The sequence below is a fragment of the Cydia fagiglandana genome, chromosome 8 (assembly GCF_963556715.1).
Source record: "Cydia fagiglandana chromosome 8, ilCydFagi1.1, whole genome shotgun sequence".
NCBI classification, from domain to species: domain Eukaryota; kingdom Metazoa; phylum Arthropoda; class Insecta; order Lepidoptera; family Tortricidae; genus Cydia; species Cydia fagiglandana.
Genome location: NC_085939.1, coordinates 16,492,625 through 16,515,996, shown reverse-complemented (window position 1 = coordinate 16,515,996; position 23,372 = coordinate 16,492,625). Strand labels below are relative to the sequence as shown.

At 36.8% G+C, this 23,372-nt stretch overlaps 2 protein-coding genes across 6 annotated transcripts; one reads left to right on the top strand and one right to left on the bottom strand.

The window, feature by feature from the left end:
- The first annotated feature begins 428 nt into the window (after positions 1 to 428).
- LOC134666708 (uncharacterized) lies at positions 429 to 5,769 on the top strand. Its single transcript, XM_063523946.1, has 4 exons — positions 429 to 699; positions 1,205 to 1,372; positions 1,540 to 1,700; positions 1,928 to 5,769. Exons 1-4 carry the CDS (start codon positions 685 to 687, stop codon positions 2,199 to 2,201), a joined length of 618 nt encoding a protein of 205 aa, XP_063380016.1. The 5' UTR covers positions 429 to 684; the 3' UTR covers positions 2,202 to 5,769.
- A 5,360-nt stretch (positions 5,770 to 11,129) lies between these two features.
- LOC134666707 (histone lysine acetyltransferase CREBBP-like) lies at positions 11,130 to 21,338 on the bottom strand. Of its 5 annotated transcripts, XR_010098544.1 has the most exons (7): positions 21,073 to 21,326; positions 20,901 to 20,967; positions 20,426 to 20,482; positions 19,448 to 19,803; positions 16,518 to 18,752; positions 11,892 to 12,058; positions 11,130 to 11,806 (listed from the first exon to the last, which is right to left on the bottom strand). XR_010098544.1 is itself a non-coding variant. In XM_063523944.1 (3 exons), exons 1-3 carry the CDS (start codon positions 20,438 to 20,440, stop codon positions 18,515 to 18,517), a joined length of 609 nt encoding a protein of 202 aa, XP_063380014.1. In that variant the 5' UTR covers positions 20,441 to 20,482; the 3' UTR covers positions 16,545 to 18,514. The 5 variants fall into 5 exon arrangements, 1 of the variants encoding a protein (XP_063380014.1); XR_010098545.1 differs by lacking the exon at positions 20,901 to 20,967 and having other exon boundaries at positions 21,280 to 21,338; XR_010098542.1 differs by having other exon boundaries at positions 20,901 to 21,326.
- Positions 21,339 to 23,372: the final 2,034 nt, after the last annotated feature.

Sequence of the window (23,372 nt, the reverse complement as noted above, 5' to 3'; positions counted from 1 at the left end):
ACTTAGAATTAATTCCATAGGTTAATTCTAGCATACAACAACTTTCTTGCTCAACCGGCCCCTAAATCTCTTCCCCTATCGCCCCCTTTTTACAGTCCACTCTTTCGCCAGTGAACAACCACCATCCAGCACGAGCAAATTAAAAAAAACGTAGGCACTATGGGTATGGGCAAAGAGCATATAATCACTACGTTTTATCTCCGGGTTGATCTCCCATAAAAAATTTGAACTACGCGCCTTTTTCTTGTACTGATAAGTAGGTCGACTTATCACGCGTCGCGTTTCGTCGTTTGGTCGTGTGATGTGGCTCAAGCCATGGGATTGTCTGTCTATCTGTACATTTGGCTGGGCATTAATTGTCAGTACTTACTGTCAGTGTCAATGTCATACTCATGCTCATGATTGTCATTGTCATGCACAGTAAAGTTACTAAAGTTATTGTATCTATGCCTATCACCGTACATCATGCGTTAATACTTTGTATTATGAAATATTTTACTTGTGATCTACCTATATAATTACTGTATTTTGGCAAAGGCCCATGAGGCTGCCACTTCTCCAATAAACAAACAAACAAGTTATTGTATTGCATCAAAAAGATAGAAAACTTTTCGATAGTGATTATTATCATGTTTATATTATTTCGTTTTACCTAAAGATAATAAATTTATCAGCGCTCTAACCATGGAAATTCCTGACGTAAACAATTTTATCTTTATTTGCCATTTAGAATTATTATTTACTTAGGTTGACCTAACCTGACATTTCACTGGCAAATCTTTGTTCGATTTGATTGGTACTCACTCAGGGCACTCAGCACCAATTATTTCCTTTTTTCGGTTTACCTTTCATTAACAACAATAATAATCGAATCTTTGCTACAAAAAGGCATTTAAGTGTCATGTAACTCATGTACTAACTTTAAGTACTATTGTCATTCATAAGTTGCAGTAGTTTTAGGTTTTGCTACTTGTTAATACAGAAGGCTAAAAAAAGTTGTACAATATAACTCTTCTTTAGGCAGTGTAGGGCAACAAACAGCCTATTAGGTGAATTAAAACTAGGTGTTGTCTATCAAGCACATGTAAACTCACCTTTGCTCTTTTGTTGGTGGCTAATACTGTACCCGAAGATCCATACACTGTAGAGGTACCTGTACTGTGTGTAGAAGACCCCGAAAAATGAACACTTGTTTTCTAACTAGGTGGCTACAGACTTTGTCAAGTTTGAGAAGGCAGATTTGATCCGGCTACATGGTGCTTATACTTGCATGCAGCGTGAGGCGGGCGCAGTTCGCGACAAGCCTTGGCAGTGCCATGTTGTACGCTGCCGAGACATGAGGCAAGCTGTTACACACATGATGTCATGTCCGGTGAGTGTGGACTAACCCCTGGTTAAGTTTTATCAAGCAGAAACATCTGCGAATGCACACGGGTGAATTCATGTTATAACTGGATATACTGTGTCTGTTAGGATAGAGCATTCATATGTTGCTTACATATACCTGTGTTATTTATAAATTAAGTATTTCCTTTGCAGTCTGACGAGAATTGCAGTTGGCCTGTCAATTGTTCCTTGTTGAGACAAAAAATTAAGCGCTTGGTAAGTTGCGAAGAGGAAGAGTGTCCCATCTGCATACAGAAGAAGAAGTGGCAAATGTCTGTATCTGCAGAACAAAGAAGCAGTCTAATTGACCTACTGTGAGTTCATTGAAATGTCTAGTTGAATATTCATTTCTAATATTTCCATATAGTTTTGTTTTTAAAATGTTAATTTCTAATAAAGGAGTTGGAATAGACCTTGAGTTGAGATAAAGCTGGTTGATTGAACATACTTTGTGCGTCACACAAGTACAATTCTAAACGGCAAACCTTTCTCTGAGTGTAAGTTTTGCAATGGTTTATAATTTCTTTAAACTTGTTTACAGGGTGCAATCTATTTCGAACTCCAGTTCCATATTCTACGGTAATAGACATTTCAGCTTGCATAAGAAAGTATTATACACTAAATCGATAGAGGGTGAAATTTACAAAAAGGCCGAAAATCTGACGGATTACTACCGAATGATGGCTGCAAAGAAATGGGAGATTAAAATGTACATCGAAGAGAGAGAAAGACACAGACAGACCAAACGGCGCTTTCAGGCGAATATAGACGTTGAGGAGAGGCAGAGGACGAGACGGAGTGTCTATAATCCCTAGGTACTATTTAATGATCATGGGATGGAGCCTCAACAACCCGACATACATTAGAATTAATAGAATTGTTTACTGCAAACAATGGTACCATCGCCACACTGTTAACTGTACAATGTATAGGTGAACCAGGATCTATTGAGGGTGCGCCATGTTACGGAAATTTGTTGGTACTAATTTCTAGCAATGGCAACAATTTTAATAATAGACAACATCTACCCTCTATGATAGTTGTCAATATTGACAATGTAAACATTGCTTTGTCTAGTTTCGTGTGAATTATTATTAGACTGCAATAATTATGCCGAAAGTTTTAGATTTTACAGAGAAAAAGTTGTAAATAGTGTATATAGTTATTTATTGGAAAAAAAAACATGCGGGAGAGGAATTTCTTCCATTAGAAAACATAACGAAATTAGCATCTGAATTGACGGGTAAGTTTCAAACTTATGGACAAATGTCACTATAGTCAGGTCGTCACGATTTGGTTGATGTCTTGTAATAATTTGATTTAGAACATATTTGGTACGTTAAATAATTTAATTTGTAAAATTATCAATATAAATTCTTACTTATAACTCTTGCTTACTTATTGACTTTACGCTATTCATTTTATCTAAATCGAGTCAGCCATTTAAGCGTAAAAACCGAAGAAATATCCAAAATCCAAACTTCGCACTTATCAAACTTCGCACTTATTAAAGTTGTCGGAATAAAACAAAAATCATCTGCCAATTTCCATTGTCCCCACTATACAAATTGTTGCTATATAAAATTCAAAACGAGCGCCCTCTTGACAATACTCCCAAAGTTCTGGTTTACCTATACATCAGTGGACCTTATGACTTTTGTAATAAATTCCACCACTGTACAGTTAGGAGTGTTGCTGTTTGTACAGATAGTTAACATATTTTTAATGAAACTAGGGAAACACATGGCACCCTGGTTGGGTATTGCAAGTCAATTTTACATTTAGTTATTACTGGAACAATAGGACTAGACTTTGTAACATAATACATAAAATATAATGTTCCTAAATAAAAACAACAATGCGGCGGCTTCGATACGGGGTACGGGGTATATAGATATAGTAAGGGGTTCAAGTAGTAAGATAGTTTTTTTATAGTTTCGTTAAGTTTTATTTAATATAAGTATAATAATTGTCATGTTATCACTATATACTTAAATGATGTTCCACTGGTAAAGGACCGTTAGCGCCCACCGCCTAAGGTAGGTGCCGGTAGCACCCACCGCCTGGTGGTTGTGTGCGTTTACGCTATTATTAACGACCACTTAACGACTCCGATACTATAATGTGGTGTTACGCAATATTAGCGCCAACCGCCATAAGGTACCTTCACCCGCGGAACGTCACATATTTGTTAAAATAAATTTTAATTTAAGTAATTTTCTTATTATTTCTCCTACAGATATCATTGTCCATTGAAATTATCTTATCTTAAAAATGAATAAATATTTTATATAAACCGTGTTTTTATTGAATTCCGTTAACTTCGGGGTATGGTTAAGTACGTTTAAGAGAACTAAATGGCATAGTTGATTTAAAAAAAAAAAAAAACCTTTTTTGAAAAAAAAAAATTAAGTTTTAAAAGTAATTAAATGTAGCATATAGCGTTGTTTGTAACACGGGCATTACATTTAACTCTACCAAACAATTGAAATCTGTGACATATCGATGTCATTTCGAACTAGAGATGGGCGAAATGTGTCAGTAGAGGGAAAAGATTGATATATATCTTTTTACCACTGGGATATGTATCACTCTTTTATATCTTTATATCCGTGTGTATCAGTTGTCCCGCTCGCAACTGTATCGACACTGACTTTGCGTCATCTTATGAATGAGAGGGAGACAGCATTGTTATTATAACGTGGCGACATTTTCATTTTGTATCATGATGGATATAGATTGTACATTCACAATAAAATAAATAAATTGATTAAATTGATCAATCAAATTAATTAATTAAATTGAAGAATATATTTGCTTAATAAAATACCTTATTGCTTTTTGTTTACATTTTATTAAATGCAATGCAATTTAACTCATTAAGGTGGATGTCTAGGGATGGGATGCCGATTATCAGCCAAAAGATGGCGTCACTGTGCACGAATTGTGGATTTTCACTATTTCTCCCAAAATACAAAGTTTCATAAGATGTGTTGATATGTCCGAAAACTATAAAAAACACTACATCCAAATCGAGACATGTTCAATTCAACATTGTCTCATTTCGTTATTATCGGAATCCAACTGCAAAATATTGCAATTTCTTGCATTCACGCACACTTACGTACTTAAAGTCACCTTAAAGTCAGTGTCAAATGTCAGCAGATTCGTAATGTTACAGTAAAGTAACCTAGAGGGCGCAGCGGATGAAATGTTTATTGTTGAAAAAAGATTGGAAATTAAATAATAAATTCTTGTTTGAGCAACGATTAAAAATTACAAGGCATTCAGAAGCAACTAATGTTTTCGACCATCAACTGTCACGTGCTCGTGGCACCCGTAGCCTCTATTTTGATAAAAATCAGATTGCAGCTAAGATACATGGTTCAAATCCCGACAATGCCAATTTTTTTTTATTTTATAATTTTAGCATTCTCTTTTGAATTATTTTAAGCGTATGTTATTCTTCGAAACTAAACTTACGTGAGTAAAACATTTTCAGTATTTTAATTATTTTTTAATAATATTATGGGAAGATTTATAAAAGTATTTTTATTTTCCGGTTTTCAAAGGATATAAATAATGATTAAAATAATTAAAAAAAAGTCATGCATGAGGCTAATTAGGATCGCAGAATAGGTACATAAGAAGTCAACTATCGACGAAGTATAGCTGGTCAAGCAGATCTTGTCAGTAGAAAAAGGCGGCAAATTTGAAAAATGTAGGCTAGAAGGGATATCGTTCATAGAACATTTGGATTTCGCGCCTTTTTTTACTGACAAGATTTGCTTGACCAGGTATAAAATAAAAGTTTCCAAAATTTTATTGAAATGATATACCTACATGAAATAATCAAATACAACACATTTACTTAAAATAACTTTTAAAATAAGGCATATAACATTACCAAAAAGATGAAATAAAATAAATAAATAAATACAAAAAGAAATGAGTCTTTGTTCGTGGTTTGAACCCTGTCATGCTGTTCAACTTGTTAAACTTATACTCGATAGCTAAAAGCCACTAGACCATTTGACCATAGTAGACCCGGGCGAAAAATGCCTTCTTATTTAAGTAACCCATTACTGTCAAAAATATCAAGTTTGAATTGATTTGAAATATAATTTTTCATTGTCGACTTATTGACATCCAAACGTTGCGAGCATGTTGTACTTTAAACCATTTGGCAACGTCGCACGCATATTTTGATATTTATGGATATATGAGGATTCTTCTACTTATGTTGCAAATTGATTAAATTATCGAGAGAAACATGCTAATGCAAAGAAAACAAGAAATATCCGTTTCATTTCTCATGCTATTGATTCGGTTAAATTGTGTTCTAATGTATGGGGAAGACAAACTAATTATAGCCAGCATTTTATGAATGTAGTATGATACCTGCCGTGTGGTGGCCGGCTTTAGAATAGCGCCAACCTTCACTATAGGATAGGGTGTCGTACGAGGCGACTAAGTCCACAAACGAAGTAAGAAGCTATTTCGTCACAGGGGAGATGGTCCTCTTAGTATTGTTTTGCAATCCATCTAGGAGAAGGATACTCCAAAATAAAACCCGGAATGGAGTTTCCGTAAGGCGCGAGTAGGGTCCAACCTGAAATATGCGGCAGATTCCTGCAGCTGACCTGTCTCCACACGTATTGGCTCGCCTTTCCTGTGGCATAAGACAGTGAAGCCGAGAGGGTAATGCAGGTGCTGGGCATCCCTGCGTTTCCTTAATTCCGTCCCAGGCGGTGTAATGTATGTTACACCATAAATCGTCTGCAATAGACGTAAAGGCCAATGATGATGATACCTTAGGGTATGGTGCTTTACGCACACTAGCGTCCCTTCCCCTCCCCCTGACGCAACCCCCCCCTTTTTGCATGAAATATGTCCCGGTTCACAGTTTTTTTCATTTTTTGAGGAAAGTATATATTTTAGGAAAAACTGTCAATGAAAGAAATAATCCTTAATAAATTCTTAATAAAAAAGGTCATATTCATTTTTTTACATGATGCACCATATTCATGTATTAGCTTGTTAAAATTCGAAATAACATAGTTTTTACTTAGGATTCGAAACTCATTTATTATACACGGTGTAACACGAGGAAACCGAATAATTTTGACAGCGTATTCCTGATCACATTTAGAGACGAAAATGTCCTATAAACTTTTTTGAAATGCGGCTAGTTTCAGAGTTAATACCAATTTAAAAAAAAAACAAGTTTCTATTGTTACATAGTTCAAAACGCCTTTTTGATGGCGATGTTGTTACTATGGGATTTAGTCTAAATATCCTTATTGATATGTCAAAAAGTGACAATTAAGTAACACGTTGCAAAAACTATGTTTTACGAAAAAAAAGTAAAAATCCATGTTAACTGACAAGTTTACCAATAACATTTACTTTTTATGTACATACATATATATAAAAAAAATTAAAAAAAAAGCGGCCGAGTGCGAGTCGGACTCGCGTTCCAAGGGTTTATTACACAATTTTTAACAATGTATTTTTTATTTTATTTGTTTATTTATTTAGATATTTAATTCAGGGAACAAGGCCCATATTACAAATACCTTACAGACTAACATACATATGTATTTTATAAACTTAAAACTAAACATTATTTATGCGAAACGTGAGTGAAATCTTTAAAAAATCCGTAGGAGTCGGATCAAAAACTGTAATAAGTCCGACTCACGCTTGACTGTACATTTCTAATAGGTTTTCCTGTCATCTATAGGTATAGACCTATTTTATGTATTTTTTCAAAATTTTAAACCTTGTAGTTTCGGAGATAAAGGGGGGGGGGGAATAGTCATTTTTTGTCTATTTTCTTGAATAACTTCTAAACTGTTTATTCGAAAATTATAAAAAATATATATTTGAGATCCTTACAATAAGCTCTTTCATTTAATATGTAACATGATATAGTTTGAAATACCCCCAAAAGTGGCCCCCATGTTTAAAATTCATTTGTTTACAAACTTACATATGTGTATCAGATTTCAACTTGATTGGTCCAGTAGTTCCGGAGAAAATCGGCTGTGACAGACGGACAGACAGACAGACGCACGAGTGATCCTATAAGGGTTCCGTTTTTTCCTTTTGAGGTACGGAACCCTAAAAACAATAAAAAAAATTGTTTTCGGCGAAATTGACCTAAACTCATACATACATTTTTTCCTTCTTTTGACCTCAGAAATAAAATCTTTCGCATTTCTTGAGGACACCTTGTATAATAAGTGTTATAAAATGAATATAACCTTTTTTATTAAGAATTTAATAAGGAACTATTTCTTTCATTGACACTTTTATCCTAAAATGTATACATGAGGTCAAAAAAAGGAAAAGATGTAATATGTGTTTAGGTCAATTTCGCCAAAAAAAAAATTTTGTTTGGTTTTTTTTTTATGAATGAATTTGTACATAAAAATTAAATGCTATTGGTAAACTTGTCACTTAAAATGGTTTTTTTTTTCGTAAAACTTAGTTTTTGCAAAGTGTTACTTGTCACTTTTTGACATATCAATAAGGATATTTAGACTAAATCCCATAGTAGCAACATCGCCATCAAAAAGGCGTTTTGAACTATGTAACAATAGAAACTTGTTTTTTTTTAAATTGGTATTAACTCTGAAACTAGGCGAATTTCAAAAAGTTTATAGGACATTTTTGTCTCTAAATGTGATCAGGAATACGCTGTTAAAATTATTCGGTTTCCTCATGTTACACCGTGTATAATAAATGAGTTTCGAATCCTAAGTAAAAACTATGTTATTTCGAATTTTAACAAGCTAATACATGAATATGGTGCATCATGTAAAAAAATGAATATGACCTTTTTTATTAAGAATTTATTAAGGATTATTTCTTTCATTGACACTTTTTTCCTAAAATGTATACTTTCCTCAAAAAATGTAAAAAACTGTGAACCGGGACATATTTCATGCAAAAAGGGGGGGTTGCGTCAGGGGGAGGGGAAGGGACGCTAGTGTGCGTAAAGCACCATACCCTAATAAGGTATCATACTATATTCATAAAAGGCTGGCTATAATTAGTTTTTCAAAAAGCACAATTTGACCGAATATATGAAAGAGGGTCATTGTTGTTGTAAAAGGTGTGCAGGAAATGATACGTTTCTGCACTAGAGCAGTTTAGGTTCCAATTCCAAGTACGATTTTATTATTCTGTTTACAATAAGCAATTGAAATTTGGGTATAAATGGATTTGTTATACAATTTCCATTCTGATATTTGACTCCCCATTCCATAAATAACGATACTTTTGGCCAAATTGTTAATTGAAAATACCTACTCTCAAAAATACCTACTATAAAAATGTATTTAAAAAAACACATGCATTTTACTTTCCTCGTATGCGAAATGAAAAGTAGAGTGTTTTAACTCGGGTGAAAGGCAGCTTTTTTGAAAAAAACCAGGCAAGTGCGAGTCGGACTCGCGCACGAAGGGTTCCGTACCATAATGCAAAAAAAAAACAAAAAAAAAAGCAAAAAAAAAACGGTCTGTACACCCAAGTACTGACCACTCCCGACGTTGCTTAACTTTGGTCAAAAATCACGTTTGTTGTATGGGAGCCCCATTTAAATCTTTATTTTATTCTGTTTTTAGTATTTGTTGTTATAGCGGCAACAGAAATACATCATCTGTGAAAATTTCAACTGTCTAGCTATCACGGTTCGTGAGATACAGCCTGGTGACAGACAGACGGATAGACGGACGGACAGCGAAGTCTTAGGAATAGGGTCCCGTTTTACCCTTCGGGTACGGAACCCTAAAAATATCATCTACTAATGTTATTGTTATGCACAAGCAGAAGATATTATACATAGAATCTTGTTTACTTACAAGAAGATGACATTTTTCTCCACATACCTATATATTTTTGAGAAAAATATAGCTAGGTATTTTAGTTTAAAAATCATTGTTACAATAAATATAGGCTTTTCCAGAGAACATTTATATTTCTACCGAAACGAAAGCAGAATTCACAAGGGTTTTCGGTGGACGACCGTAACGCGAATGATTGTTTGGACTGACCTTTCTATAAATATATAAATGTATTTTATTGTGTAATAATCATAATAATTATTAAGTTATATTAAATCTGGGAATGAAATTATATCAGAAAGGAGATTCTTAAATGAGTAGGTATACTCGTAACATGCTTTGTGCATTAAATATACCTCCCTCTATTAAAATAATAAATAAATAAATAAATAAATATTATAGGACATTCTTACACAAATTGACAAAGTCCCACAGTAAGCTCAAGAAGGCTTGTGTTGTGGGTACTCAGACAACGATATATATAATATACAAATACTTAAATAAATAGAAAACACCCATGACTCAGGAACAAATATCTGTATCATCATACAAATAAATGCCCTTACTGGGATTCGAACCCAGGACCATCGGCTTCGCAGGCAGGGTCACTACCCACTAGGCCAGACCGGTCGTCAAAGTGACTATTGAGTGAAAATAAAACAAAACTAGATGAGAACCCGGCTTCGCTCGGGTATAATAAAAGATAATACTCATTTTGGATTAAATAATTATTTCATTTTAGACTAAACGTTTATCAAGGCGGCGGTTAGCTATCCCATCTCCGAAAACTTTATACTTATGCGTTTATTAAAACCTCGATCTTTCCCCTTTTTACCCGACTGCGCGACGCAAAGGAGGGTAATTAGTTGACCTTAATAATGTTTGCCCGAACAATCATTGCCAACATTTTCAAGAGCCCGGTTTATTGCAGGTTTAGTTCGAAAATGATTTTTTTTGCATTTCTATAGTGACTATAGTAACCTCTATAGTGATTATAGTAACTGATATTGAAATAACCGGACCTAACCTAACCGGACTTAACGTAATCGTTTTTTGTCAATTTTTGACCCCCCCCCCCCCCTAAAATCATCCAAAAATTCGAAAATTCTTCGAATGACCCCGTTTCCTCCTACGTCATGCTACCATCATCCGATGTCCCGACCCCCCCCCCTAATTTGAAATGACGTAATTTATGAATAGCCCCTAACGGCCTAACCCACTTTTCAATCTCAAAGGACGGAACCCAAATTTCATAATTTCATGCACCCATCCAACCAACCCAAAGTGGGTTGGGTTAAATAACCTGACCTAACCTAACCCACTTTTCTGTTAGTAGTTTGGTTCTATAAGGATCGCAGTTCCAACCTAACCTAACCCCCTTTTCTGGTAGCAGTTCGGTTCTGTAAGGATCGTAGTTCTAACCTAACCCATTTTTATGGTAGCAGTTCAGTTCTTCAAGGATTGCAGTTCAAACCTAACCTAACCCACTTTTCTGGTCGTACATAGTTCTGTTCTGTAAAGGCAGCAGTTCTAACCTAACCTGCTTACTTGTTGCATTTCGGTTCTGTACCTCTCACCTAAGGGGCTGTCCATAAATTACGTCATCGTATTTGACCATTTTTGAATTTTTGACCCCCCCTCCCCCTAAAATCATGCTTCGAATGACCCCGTTTCCTCCTACGTCATGCTAGCATCATCCGATGTCCAGACCCCCTCCCCCTTATTTGAAATGACGAAATTTATGAATAGCCCCTAACGGACTAACCCACTTTTCCATCTCAAAGGAGGGAACCCAAATTTCATGCACCCATCATGGCACTAAAATGTCAGTATGGAAGTTGTGAGTACAATTTCATCTCAATTCACCTGACGATTTATAAAAAGACATGCTGACGTTATTTTTATTTATTTTTACTTGAATTTACAAAAAATATATCTTATATAAAAATAGTACAATTTACTACAACAATCAGTCTTTTGCAATTAAATACATATAAATAAACGAATTAAACTAAGTATATCATATAAAGTTAGCCTTTCACAAAACCAAGTATAGTAAGGCTATGAGGTATTCCACCAAAGATTAGCAAGGACCATGATTCCATCAGAGATGTGCAAGGATGCGTAGAGAGGTAGATTTGTTTCTTTAGAGTGAATATTAGAATTACTTCAATTACCTATCCTCACTCAGCGCAGTCCTGGAGGACAATTTGTATTGGTTCTTACAAACACATTCCTCGCTATGCATCCCCACATCCCAGAAGAAACCGCAGCTTTACCATCTGTCAAACACATTCTTCTCAAAACATTTTTTTGTTTCAAAATGTCTAAAACTTGAAATGACTTACAATTTCTTAAAACATTAAAGTTTTTATCTGAATTTTCATTTTGGATTTTCTCCCCTTAATACAAATTTGAAAAGAACTGAACCTAGTTAATACATTTTCATCATTTGGGTGGTCTTCGGGCCGTGATGTTTAACTTTGTTTTATAATACCGTCCTGCTCTTCGTCTCCTTTTAAAGTGACATAATTAATTCCTTCAGCATTTATGTCAAGATAAGTGACCTTAAATAAAAATAAAATACCTAATGTAATAAATACATGTCCATAAGAAACAAAACTTTGTGCATATAATTATCATTATACATACCGGAAAGTCATTAAAAAAAATCCAGAGAGCTCTTCGATATAGAAGCAAATGATTTTGAGATTTCGGATGCTGTAGTGTGGATGTATTTTTTTTTATCTCCACAACCTTATTAATCCACATTTGTCTGGCAGTCTTCTGGCTACAGCATTCAAAATACTTGAAACTATCTGTAAATAATTTGGCCAAGTCCGAGATAGCTCGAGGCATTTAGTGTTCCGTACGGCTATCAGTTTGGCATTGACATAAACGATATCGTGAACGTAATTTACTTCCTATAGGTATAGTATATCTCTTTCGCACTAATATGTCAGTACGAGCGAGATGCATAGAAAGTAAATTACGTTCACGCCCACGGTAGCGTTTATGTCAATGCCAAACTGATGGTAGCCGTACCGGTCGCATCGTTACATTTTACAGAGGTTGTTTGCCTGTTTTTAGGGTACCGTATTCAACTACACACACAGAACAATAGTACAAAGTGTCTAAGTGCGAAGGCCGAAGGCCGAGCTTTAGCAAAATGTCATCGCTTTAGCACAGAGCAATAGTACAAGTGTCTAAATGTGAAGGCCAAAGGCCGACCTCCGCGTAGCCCGAAGGCCCGAAGCGTCCAGGATGTCAGTGCTTTAACACAGAACAATAGTACAAGTGTCTAAATGCGAAAGCCGAAGGCCGAGCTCCGCGTAGGGCCGAAGGCCCGAAGCGTCCAGGATGTTAGTACTTAAACACAGAACAATAGTATAAGTATCTAAATGCGAAAGCCGAAGGCCGAGCTCCGCGTAGGGCCGAAGGCCCGAAGCGTCCAGGCTGTCAGTTCTGTGTTTAACCACTGACATCTTGCAGGCGTCGGGCCTTCGGCCCTACGCGGAGCTCGGCCTCCGGCCTTCGCATTTAGACACATGTATTAATTACCTGTGTTTAGAACTGACCTCCTGGATGCTTCGGACTTTCGGCCCAATGCGACTTCAGCCTTTGGATTTTGCGACTTAGACACTTGTACTTAAAAATACTTGGAAAAGTTACGGGAGGCGCGCGTCTGTCGGACGCTTCGGATCTTCGAATCGCTCCTTCGGCCTTTGCATTTAGTTAGATTCTTGTACTATTGCTTTGTGTTTGAATACCGAAGTCGAGCATCTCGCGAATGCTTGATGTATTATAATAATTTAGAGTAAGGCCAAGCGCGCACCACGATTTTTTGTCCTGCGATAATTTTGTCGCAGAAATGCAACGTATGTGTTTATATGTTAGTGCGCGCATATGCGACAAAAAAATCGCAGCGATTTTTAAATTGTGATTTGTCACATTTTTCCGCAATTGTTCGCGACGCGATTGTCGCAAAGTGAATTGCAGCATGCGGAGTTGTATGGCCCCGCGCGCACTATGATAATAAAATCGCACCCCGGCCGGACCTCAGTCGGCATTTCGCTCTCCAAACCCCAACATCTCGGCACCTGCACCTCCAATGGAGTCTCAAAATGAGACGCTAGATGTTGACCATTTAATTATGGAAATAGACGGGGATCACCAGTCATACAGCAATCGCATATTAAAGACACGTTTCATGACAAGCGACTGGTCGACTTTTTCATTTTCATCGCAGTGCGCGCAGTGAATTTTCTGCGATATATTACAGCGCGATTCTAATTTTAAAATCGTGTCGCAAAAATTTATATCGTGGTGCGCGCTTGGCCTATAATACCTTAAAATGTAACATAACTCCTTCAATTTGAATTTAGAACTCATTATTATTTTTTATTTGATTTTGTTTCTAGTTCTATGCCATATATATAGACTTTAATATTATTTAGAACTGCTAAAAAACAAGTTCGGCTTACTTTAAATATTTCGTCAATTTTACCTTTGTTTCTAAAAAACTGTGATATTTAACTGTCATATAGGTACTATTTATTAATGTCTTCCAAAATTATTTTCTCGTAACAGGACTGAGGGGCTACCGCGTAAACCGAAATTCGCAATTTGCGGGGATCTTTCTCTTTTACTCCAATGAAGGCGTAATTAGAGTGACAGAGAAAAATGCTCGCAATTTGCGAACTTCTATTTTCGCGGTTATAGCCCTGAATCTTGTTGCTCACCGATCCGTTCAAAAATAGACATAAGTACTGAATATAATTAATAGATATTATAAATTATACAATTAATACAGAAATGTAATGGTACTTAATGAAAAGGAATATTGTGTATATTGTTTCGACGAATCAGATACTCTCAATAAAATCTATACATGAGGCCAAAGCTGTTCATAAATATTAAATGACTTTATTATCTCTATACGCCTTACTAACTCTATGTGTCCTATTGTGGAAAAAAAAACACAACGACAGTCAATAACGGAATTCTTAATTTGAATTTTTCAGATTTTTGAGATGCTAGTCCATTGCTTGGAAAGCCCGTTCGAAATTGAAACTTATTTGCAATATAATAAGGTCGTATTTTGTAGATCTCTCTCATACTTATAGTAGGCTATTAAGATAAAATTAAATATCCCACAAAAATAAGCAAGCAGAATTAAACTTTATGTCAAAGACATAAGTCATAAATTTCAATGCCAAAATTTTAACTAAGGATGTTTCTCGCCTAATATGAATTGACCAGTGTAAGCATCAGTTAGCTAGCCCTAAGCAACCAAAGGTCAAGCTGCAGTTGAAAAACTAATAAAGATAAAGTTAAGCTGATAATTTTCCCGCCGTCTCCATGCTTCTTTAAGTTGGGTATTGACTGGTCAGCTGCCTGTTAGCTATAGTTTTCGCGAAAATCGCCAGGACAGAGGTGAAAATTTTTGTATGAAAACTTGCAACTTTAAATGCATTTTTTGACGAAACTATTGCAGTCTAAAATGAAGTCAAAATCAGTCCATCGACTCAATTTTTTGCAAGCTTTCTAATGGTACCCCACACGATTCTTACAAATGAAAAAAGTTTCAGCCTACCCCTCTCAACCCCCTAAATTTCCCCCTTTAATAAGAAATAAGCAGTTTTGACTTATTCACAATATGAGTGGTGGTAATTGCTATAACTGTTCCAAATTTTAGGTATCTATGTCAAACGGTCTCTGAGAAAAACGTATTTAACTGATTTGCAAGACCGAAGTGATCCCATAAGTGTTCCGTAAACAAAGTTTTGTACGGAACACTAAAAATGAATATTGTATGGGTATATAATACAGATTTTAAAAGTATAACTGGAACTGGAAGGGAGGATTAGAGCCACTTGCACCATCCCACTAACCCGGGGTTAAGCATTTAAACCGTGAAGGCAGGCGTGGCTCACTCCGTGATTTCGTCGCTTTGCTACTTCAAAATACTTGAAACTATCTGCAAAAAATGAATATTGTATGGGTATATAAATACAGATTTTAAAAGTATAACTGGAACTGGAAGGGAGGATTAGAGCCACTTGCACCATCCCACTAACCCGGGGTTAAGCATTTAAACCGTGAAGGCAGGCGTGGCTCACTCCGTGATTTCGTCGCTTTGCTACAGGTAGCTAAAAGTACATCCGTTCCGCCCTAATTTTGGGGAAAGCCATAAGCCGTGCGTGGCGCTGTCGCCACCTAGCGGCCATATCTGTGCTGATCGTAACAGACACGTTTTGTTAGAGAGTGAGTCTTCTGCATCTAGTACTATTATTTATTCTGTCGTGAAGGCCCACTTGCACCATCTCAATATCCCGGGGCTAAGCGGTCAAACCGTTAACCCAATGTCAAATTGTACTGGTAATCATGGTAACTCCAGATTTAACCGGTTAACCCCAGGTTAGTGGAATGGTGCAACTGAGCCTAACAGTGTCAAACTGTACTGGTAACCATGGTAACTTAACTCCAGGTTTAACCGCTCAACCCGGCCTAACCCGGGATAGTGAAATGGTGCAAGGAATAATTTCACTTTTTTTTTGGGTGATAGAAAGAATTTATACATATTAAGTAGCTACATAAAATAATAATAATTATTCATGGATACATGTGTGTGGACACAGCACATTAAAGTTCAATTTAGATTTAATCTTAGGAAAAGCACTTACCAAGATTTATATGACTTATATTTATATCACATTATATGTATGCATCTGCTGCATATTATATTTGCAAGTACTTTGTGTACAGTCGGCAAAGGTATTACGCTACGTCTTACGTAGGCGAACAACGCGCGAACGCGGCGCGGCGCGGCGCGGCGAAAGCGGCCGCCGCCGCGCTGCGCCGCGCCGCGCCGCGCCGCGCCGCCTGACATTCGCGTGCAAATCGCGCCGCACCGCGTTCGCAACGAGATCGCTTACGTAGGACACTTCTATGGGCATCAAAGGATTGATTTCGCCGCGCCGCGCCGCGCCGCGTTCGCGCGTTGTTCGCCTACGTAAGACGTAGCGTTAGCTTGGTATGGTACCCCTGTATATACATTTGTATGCAGAATGCTAAGCTAATTTTTGCTGATGGTACCTGGCAAATATTTTACCGTGACAATAGTTACATACAGTAAATAAATCTTTACGAACCGCCCTTCGTTGCATTGTTTTTCAACGTTTGTGGCAAGGTTTGTTCAGGTAACAAAATTATTTGTCAACAACATGACAACAATAATAAAAGATTGAAACAATTATGTCGGTTAAAGATACTCACGATTTTCGGCATAGGTTTGTTTTACGCGGCGGTGCCGTGTCATCGTTAGTAAGTATAGTCCTCCTCCTCCTCATCGTTTTCGATGACGGCGACCCCAAATAAATCGTTGACGTTGTCTAGCGTGAACCCTGGCTGGCCAGGCCGAACTTGGCCTTTAATAGGTACTCTATTGCACGCGTGACAATAAAGTTGGCTAGCTGCGTCGAGCGTGTACACGTAGGAGGGCTTAGGTTAGTCACAAACATTTAGACCCTTTACTGAAAATTAAACTTAATTTCAGACTGGTAAAGCACAAAGTTTTGGTTTTACCATGGTTTTACCCGTCAATCAATGCACAATACATGTAACATGTTTGTGTGTCATCTGTCACCAGTGTCATCTTACACTGACAGTAGTCGTTTTTTTAAATAGGCTTACCCACACTCTCACCAGCAATCTGTCCAACATGCATGACGGACGTAAAAATATTTACAATTTCTGAACGAAACCATAGAGCTGTCAAATGTCAAACAACAAATTGAACATTTGCATTCTTTGTCGAAATTTTTTCACTTTTAAATGCAAAATACTCGACAATACGAATTTTGCGGATACATGTTCTCGATTCAAAAGTGATATTTTTTCAAGCTCTTTCGATTGAGCATAATTTCATTTAGGTCTACCGTCAGAGCGGCTCACGATTATTTATAAAGATTTCTGAACGAAACCATAGAGCTGTCAAATGTCAAACAACAAATTGAACATTTGCATTCTTTGTCGAAATTTTTTCACTTTTAAATGCAAAATACTCGACAATACGAATTTTGCGGATACATGTTCTCGATACAAAAGTGATATTTTTTCAAGCTCTTTCGATTGAGCATAATTTCATTTAGGTCTACCGTCAGAGCGGCTCACGATTATTTATAAAGAAGAAGATACACAGGTAATCTGTGTTGCGGTTTTAAAGTGCCATCTGTTACACCTTTGACAAATTAAAAATGATTGCTTGTCAAATGAAGTCGCCATGTTAGAATTACACCGATACTATAAGCATCACTCACACAAACAAGCAATGAGGCAAAATTTTACCAATATTCAAAGGCTTTTTTCTTAATAATTTTAATCAAAATCTAGTATTTTTTTACGTTAAGCGAAGACAGAAATATATATACTACCCAAACATTACATATACAAGTGAAGAAACCCTATGTAATAGGAGCTAGGGTGCCAAGAAAGGTTGTATGAAAATCGAGCAAGGAGAACCACCTTAACCGAATTAATAAGTCATCATTGCAATTTGCATTGCATCCTGCGCGAGCGAGAAATACTATACTATCTACTTCTCGTTCCCGCGGAATAGCGAATGACGCGTCCGAATCCGCCGGAACGACCGCTGTCGCTTGTTCGTGTTACTTCGGTCGACGCGCGACCGAGACATCGCTTTCCCTTTAGTAAATCGTTGCCGAGGGAGTGAGCGGTGCGGATATACTGATACATTCGGATTCGTAAAGACAAGCTCTTTTATCTATCACTCCTGAGTTACCCATCTCTATTTCGAACATCGAGCGACCGAGATTGTATTTAAGTTTAGTAGCAAATGCATGAACTCATTCTAAACACTAATCAATATTTAAACCGGCCCTAAGGCAAGTGTACACGCTTGTAGAGGCCTTAAAGGAAAAAAATAAATTATCGATTATCTCCGAAATGGAGTTACATAATTAGAATATCGGTGTCTTTGAGAAAGTTACTAGATTTAAGCTCAGGAATGCACCCCTGAAATTAACGGAAATAAAAAAAAACACGGTGTAGAAAATTACAATGAAAAGTAAATTACTAGTACTTCCATATAAAGGTACCCAAGTTAATGGTGGTAAAGATTCAAATCGTATAGGTAATAATTAGGTACTATGTACCTAATCCTAGATAGGCGCAGACACTTGTTTGATTTAGCAGTGTTGTGTTACCAATGTAAAATTATAATTTTATAGTTTGTATGTACCTACCTACTCTTTTTAACGATTTCCAAGTAAGTTTATAATCTCTTCCATCTCACGTTGCTCCATGCGCAGTTTATCTTCAATGCCCATCTCAATCTCCCACTTCTTCGTGGCCATCAAGCGGTAGTAATCGGTTGAGGAGTCTGCACCATCATATATCTCTCTCTCTAGTTTCTTTGCGAATGAGGGCTTATTTTCAATCAGTTGGTCAAATATCAACATCGTCGAGTTTGTGTTTGAGATAGTATTCAACCTGCAAGAAAGAAAAATCTGTAGCATTATTTTCCAACTGGTTAATTTGTAACAATTGGTTAATTTTAGTCCTCCATCAGAATAAAAAATATACACAGGTGAATCTAGTATGGAGATTGAAGGTAAGAATTCAAATTTTTTGATGTGATGATAGTGTGCTCTTAGAATGGCATTGGGTTGAATTCTCTTACATAGGCACCAGCGTTACCCAAGTCTTTGGAAAGCACCAAAATATCCTTCCCAAAGTTTAACATGCCCATCATTGCATCCATGTGGGAGATTCTTTTTGTGTCAATCTACCGTAATATAAGCTGTACAATGTACATGGTTTTATATCCTATGTCCTAAAATTAAAGTATGATTTTAGGACATAGCTAATATAAAGTTTAATTATGTTTTATAAAAAGCAAAGGAGGCAAAAGAGACTAAACGCCTGATGAAAAGCAATTACCGTTGCCTGTGGACAACATGCAAGTGCGTTGGCGGCATTTAACACATTCACTGCCCCCAACACACATGTGATGTGCGTTCACTGTCATACAAGTTTGTTCCTAGGCCACGCCCCCTGGCAGTGAATGCCTTAAGATTGGAATACGCTCTTGAACCGCAATTTACTACTTGATTGTTCTGCCTCCTAATTGACACTTTCATATAGGTATAAAAATAAAGTTTGAGGGGTAGAATAAGTTGACTTACAAGAGGTCATTGCTATGGCTTCTGAAAGCAGGTGTAATAGGTTGCATCAGTAGCAGACGCTGTTTCAATTTTTGTTTGATGCGCGAGCAGAATGGTACCGAGCAGGTCTCTCGCCTGTCTCTGCAGTTCTTTGCATGGTAGCAGCACAAAGCAATAAGCTGCTTGCAGATTGGACAATCACCATGAGTCTTCCTTTTGCAGAGCTTGGTGTGTGCAATGACGCTTTTCATCTTTACGCAGGATGGGGCCTGGCAGTCCTCGATGCGGCATGTGGATGCATGTGCTATCCTGCTTATGCAGCTCTGAACTTTGAGCCTCCGGGCCTCTTGGAAAGTTGCAGGATCCAGGTCTGCATTCTAAAATAATGATTTTTGTTGAATAAAATTAATATTATCATGAGCTTTATTTATTCTTAGCTATTAATTTTACTAGCCAAACATAGGTAAGATTTAAAAAACAGTTGATCATTAACTACAGGGCCCAATTTCACCACCGCTACAATTGTCAGTGACATATGTCGAGCGACAATGTCAAACGACAGGTGACATATTACAATTGTATAAAATATTTTCTACATAAATACTTACAAACATGACAGGCATTTTGCTACAATTGTATGTATTACAATTATGTTGTGAAATAAAAAATATTTTTTCTAGTCGACATATTTGTAGAATTGTTGGTGAATCTTGACATGAAATGAGTTATATGTCGGAATTTCGTGACAATTGTCATAAACTTAGCAAGAGAAATATCTGTTTTTTTCCGACATAATAAAGTTTTTTTTAATAATACAATGATGGTGGCAAACAGGAATACGGCCCGCCCAATGGTAAGCGGTAACCATACCCCATGGATGCCTGTGACGTCAGCAACAGTGATGTTTTACAATTGTCACACCTGTCACCGTGGTGAAATTGGGGCCAGAGCTCCTGTAATAAAAAAAAATTATAACTATAAAAAAGATTGAATGCTTACATCAGGTATATCCATAGTTTGTTGATTTTATTTGTCCCAGGTGCAGTGTGCAGAATGCTGTTGGTAAATGGTATATTAAATAATTTTGCTGCGGAAACCTTAATCATTACAAAGTACCTAGCAGCAGATCATTGCAAATTGGCCCAAAATCTGCTCAGTTAGTTGTGCAAGGCCCCAGGCGACTGGTCACTGCCCCCTAGGAATGCCGCTGTTGTTTTGCTCTCCTGTTCGGCCAGTTTTCGCTCAAAGCTGTGTCCTAAATGGATGTACGGCGAACCGCAATTCACTTGATTGATTGCTAGTGCTAGACAGTTTGGGAAGCGAAACTGTTTAATGAAAGGGATTATTCCCAGCACTTTTCTTATCTTTTATTTATTAGTACCATTCGGAAACAAAAAACGATGATTGGAAATACTTGATACAGTTATAACCCCTTTTATAACGATTGTACCATAAAATTTATATGAATATTTACCTGCTATACGTAAAACGTAGTGATTATATGCTCTTTGCGTCCAGCATCAAAAGTAGCGGAATGACTACTACGCGTCAAAAGTATCTTTAACTTTATTCCCTAATAACTTAACAAAAAGAGATAAAACTCACATAAGTAATATATGTAAAAAAAAATATTAGACTGATAATACTTTTGAACGCGAACTGTAGAGATATATCCGTTTTTGCAAAGTATTCCAGAATAGCAGAAAATTTTGACGTGTTTTCATCCGCTACTATTGAAGCTGATTTTAACACCTATTAGGCTATTACCGACGAGTAAGCGTAAATCATCAGAAAATGAACTGTGATAAAGTTTTTCAATTGTTTCAATTACAATAATAGTATGCACCATATACCTAAATGATGATAAAAATAAACTGGATCCAGTTTATCCTTAAACTGAAACGAAATGTCAATGTGAAAACTAACAAGTGTCAAACCAATAATGAAGAATTTATGTACGGCCAAATATTGCAGGACTCAATAATCGGCTTATTATGCGTTTAGGCTTGATGACGGGCATAATGGTGATAAACTCATAAAATATACTGCATTAATAAAAAAAACAACGGGTTGCATTCCGAAAGTGCCGGCAGAAGTGAAAACTCAACGACATTGCAACTCAAAATATTAATAACAGCGCCATCTAGTGCAAAATGTCTGCAGCACTATGTATAATTGAAGTTAACGCCATCTAGCGTTATTTCGTCGCATAACTTGAAACCCCTAAGCACATCACTGTGAGTACTACAGTTATATTAATATAGTCGGACCAAAAAAAGTGTCATTTATACGTCATAATTTAATAGAAGTTTGACGTTTAAAATATCACTTTCACTGCGTGGGCTATCAAATCCGCTGCTGACTATTCTTGGTCTGACTCGTTTGAGGGAAACTACTAGATGGCATTTAAATCAACGTGTTAAATTAACGTGGGACGGTGCTATAGCGTATCATCGCAGGTAGCGTCTCGCGCCACGCTAAAGGGCGACCAAGGCACAAGAATGTAGCCGTCAGGCCCCAATTTCACATCGGTGACAGGTGCGACGAATTGTAAAATCACTGTTGCTGACGTCACAGGCATCCATGGGCTACGATTACCACTTACCATCGGGCGGGCCGTATTCCTGTTTGCCACCATCATTGTATTATTTAAAAAACTTTATTATATCGGAATAAAACAGATATTTCTCCTGCGAAGTTTCTGACAATTGTCAAAGATTTAGAAGAATTGTAGGTAAATCTTGACAGGTAATGAGTTATATGCAGAGCTCGGCAGGGGTGAGCCATTTTGACGTCACTTATGTCAAGTGTAGATATTAATATAGATACACCTTAGAAATAAATATTCAAATAAAACTTTATTAATTATAATTAAACTAAAATGACAATGCCTTATGTACAAATAAAGTTTAATAGTAGCATTTGGATGCATATACATATTATTTGAAGAGGTTTACTAAAAAAGCTTGGTATAAAATTCATTTGTTTTAATGGCGATGTAAAAGATGGTAGCGGAAAAGCAGCTTTAATAAAATAATTTCTTCAGTTATTAAATTACACCACATATACCATCGAATGACAAGGCATGTCCATGTTGTGCAAACTCTGAAAACAGCTCACCTCCGCCGAGCTCTGACTTATATGTCGGAATTTCGTGACAATTGTAGTGTTTCTTGTGACAATTGTCATAAACTTAGCAAGAGATTTACCTGTTTTTTCCGATATCATAAAGTTTTTTTTAATAATACAATGATGGTGGCAAACAGGAATACGGCCCGCCCGATGGTAAACGGTAACCGTAGCCCGTGGATGCCTGTGACGTCAGCAACAGTGATTTTACAATTCGTCGCACCTGTCACGTTGGTGAAACAGGGGCCAGTGGCCTATTTTATAAAGCTACAAGTTACAATTTACAAGCGGAAGTCTCGTTCTAACACATAGGGTTAGAAAGAGACTTCGGCTTGTAAATTGTAACTTGTAGCTTTATAAAATGGGCCACAGGTCTCTTGCCGTCGATTCATTGTCAATTTCATGTTAGTGCAAATTTATACTTGGTCAAGCAGATCTTGTCAGTAGAAAAAGGCGGCAAATTTGAAAAATGTAGGCGCGAAGGGATAGCGTTTCATAGAAAATTTGAATTTCGCGCCTTTTTCTACTGACAAGATTTGCTTGACCATCTATATTTTGTAAATCATGGTTCAGTTCACCAAACTTACCGTGCGCTACGTCCATTTTACGGTTGACATAATCGTCCATCCGAGCAAGTTATTCGGAAAACCATGGATCGTTTTCGTACCACGCACACTTTAGAAGTCTAGTTGATAACACGCATCCACAAAGACGCCATACAGTGCGCACAGAAGACGTTATTGCTGCTGTGGAGCGTCGTGTTGAAGAGGATTATTGCGGGAAACATTCGATGAGCGCATAATTTCCCATAACATAA

What these genes read in the sequence shown, in the direction of transcription:
- LOC134666708 (XM_063523946.1), top strand. An exon ending in CACACATGATGTCATGTCCG is followed by an intron (nt 1,373 to 1,539) that starts GTGAGTGTGGAC and finishes TTTCCTTTGCAG; the next exon opens with TCTGACGAGAATTGCAGTTG. An exon ending in AGCAGTCTAATTGACCTACT is followed by an intron (nt 1,701 to 1,927) that starts GTGAGTTCATTG and finishes ACTTGTTTACAG; the next exon opens with GGTGCAATCTATTTCGAACT.
- LOC134666707 (XM_063523944.1), bottom strand. An exon ending in AGCCATAGCAATGACCTCTT is followed by an intron (nt 18,753 to 19,447) that starts GTAAGTCAACTT and finishes TCTTTCTTGCAG; the next exon opens with GTTGAATACTATCTCAAACA.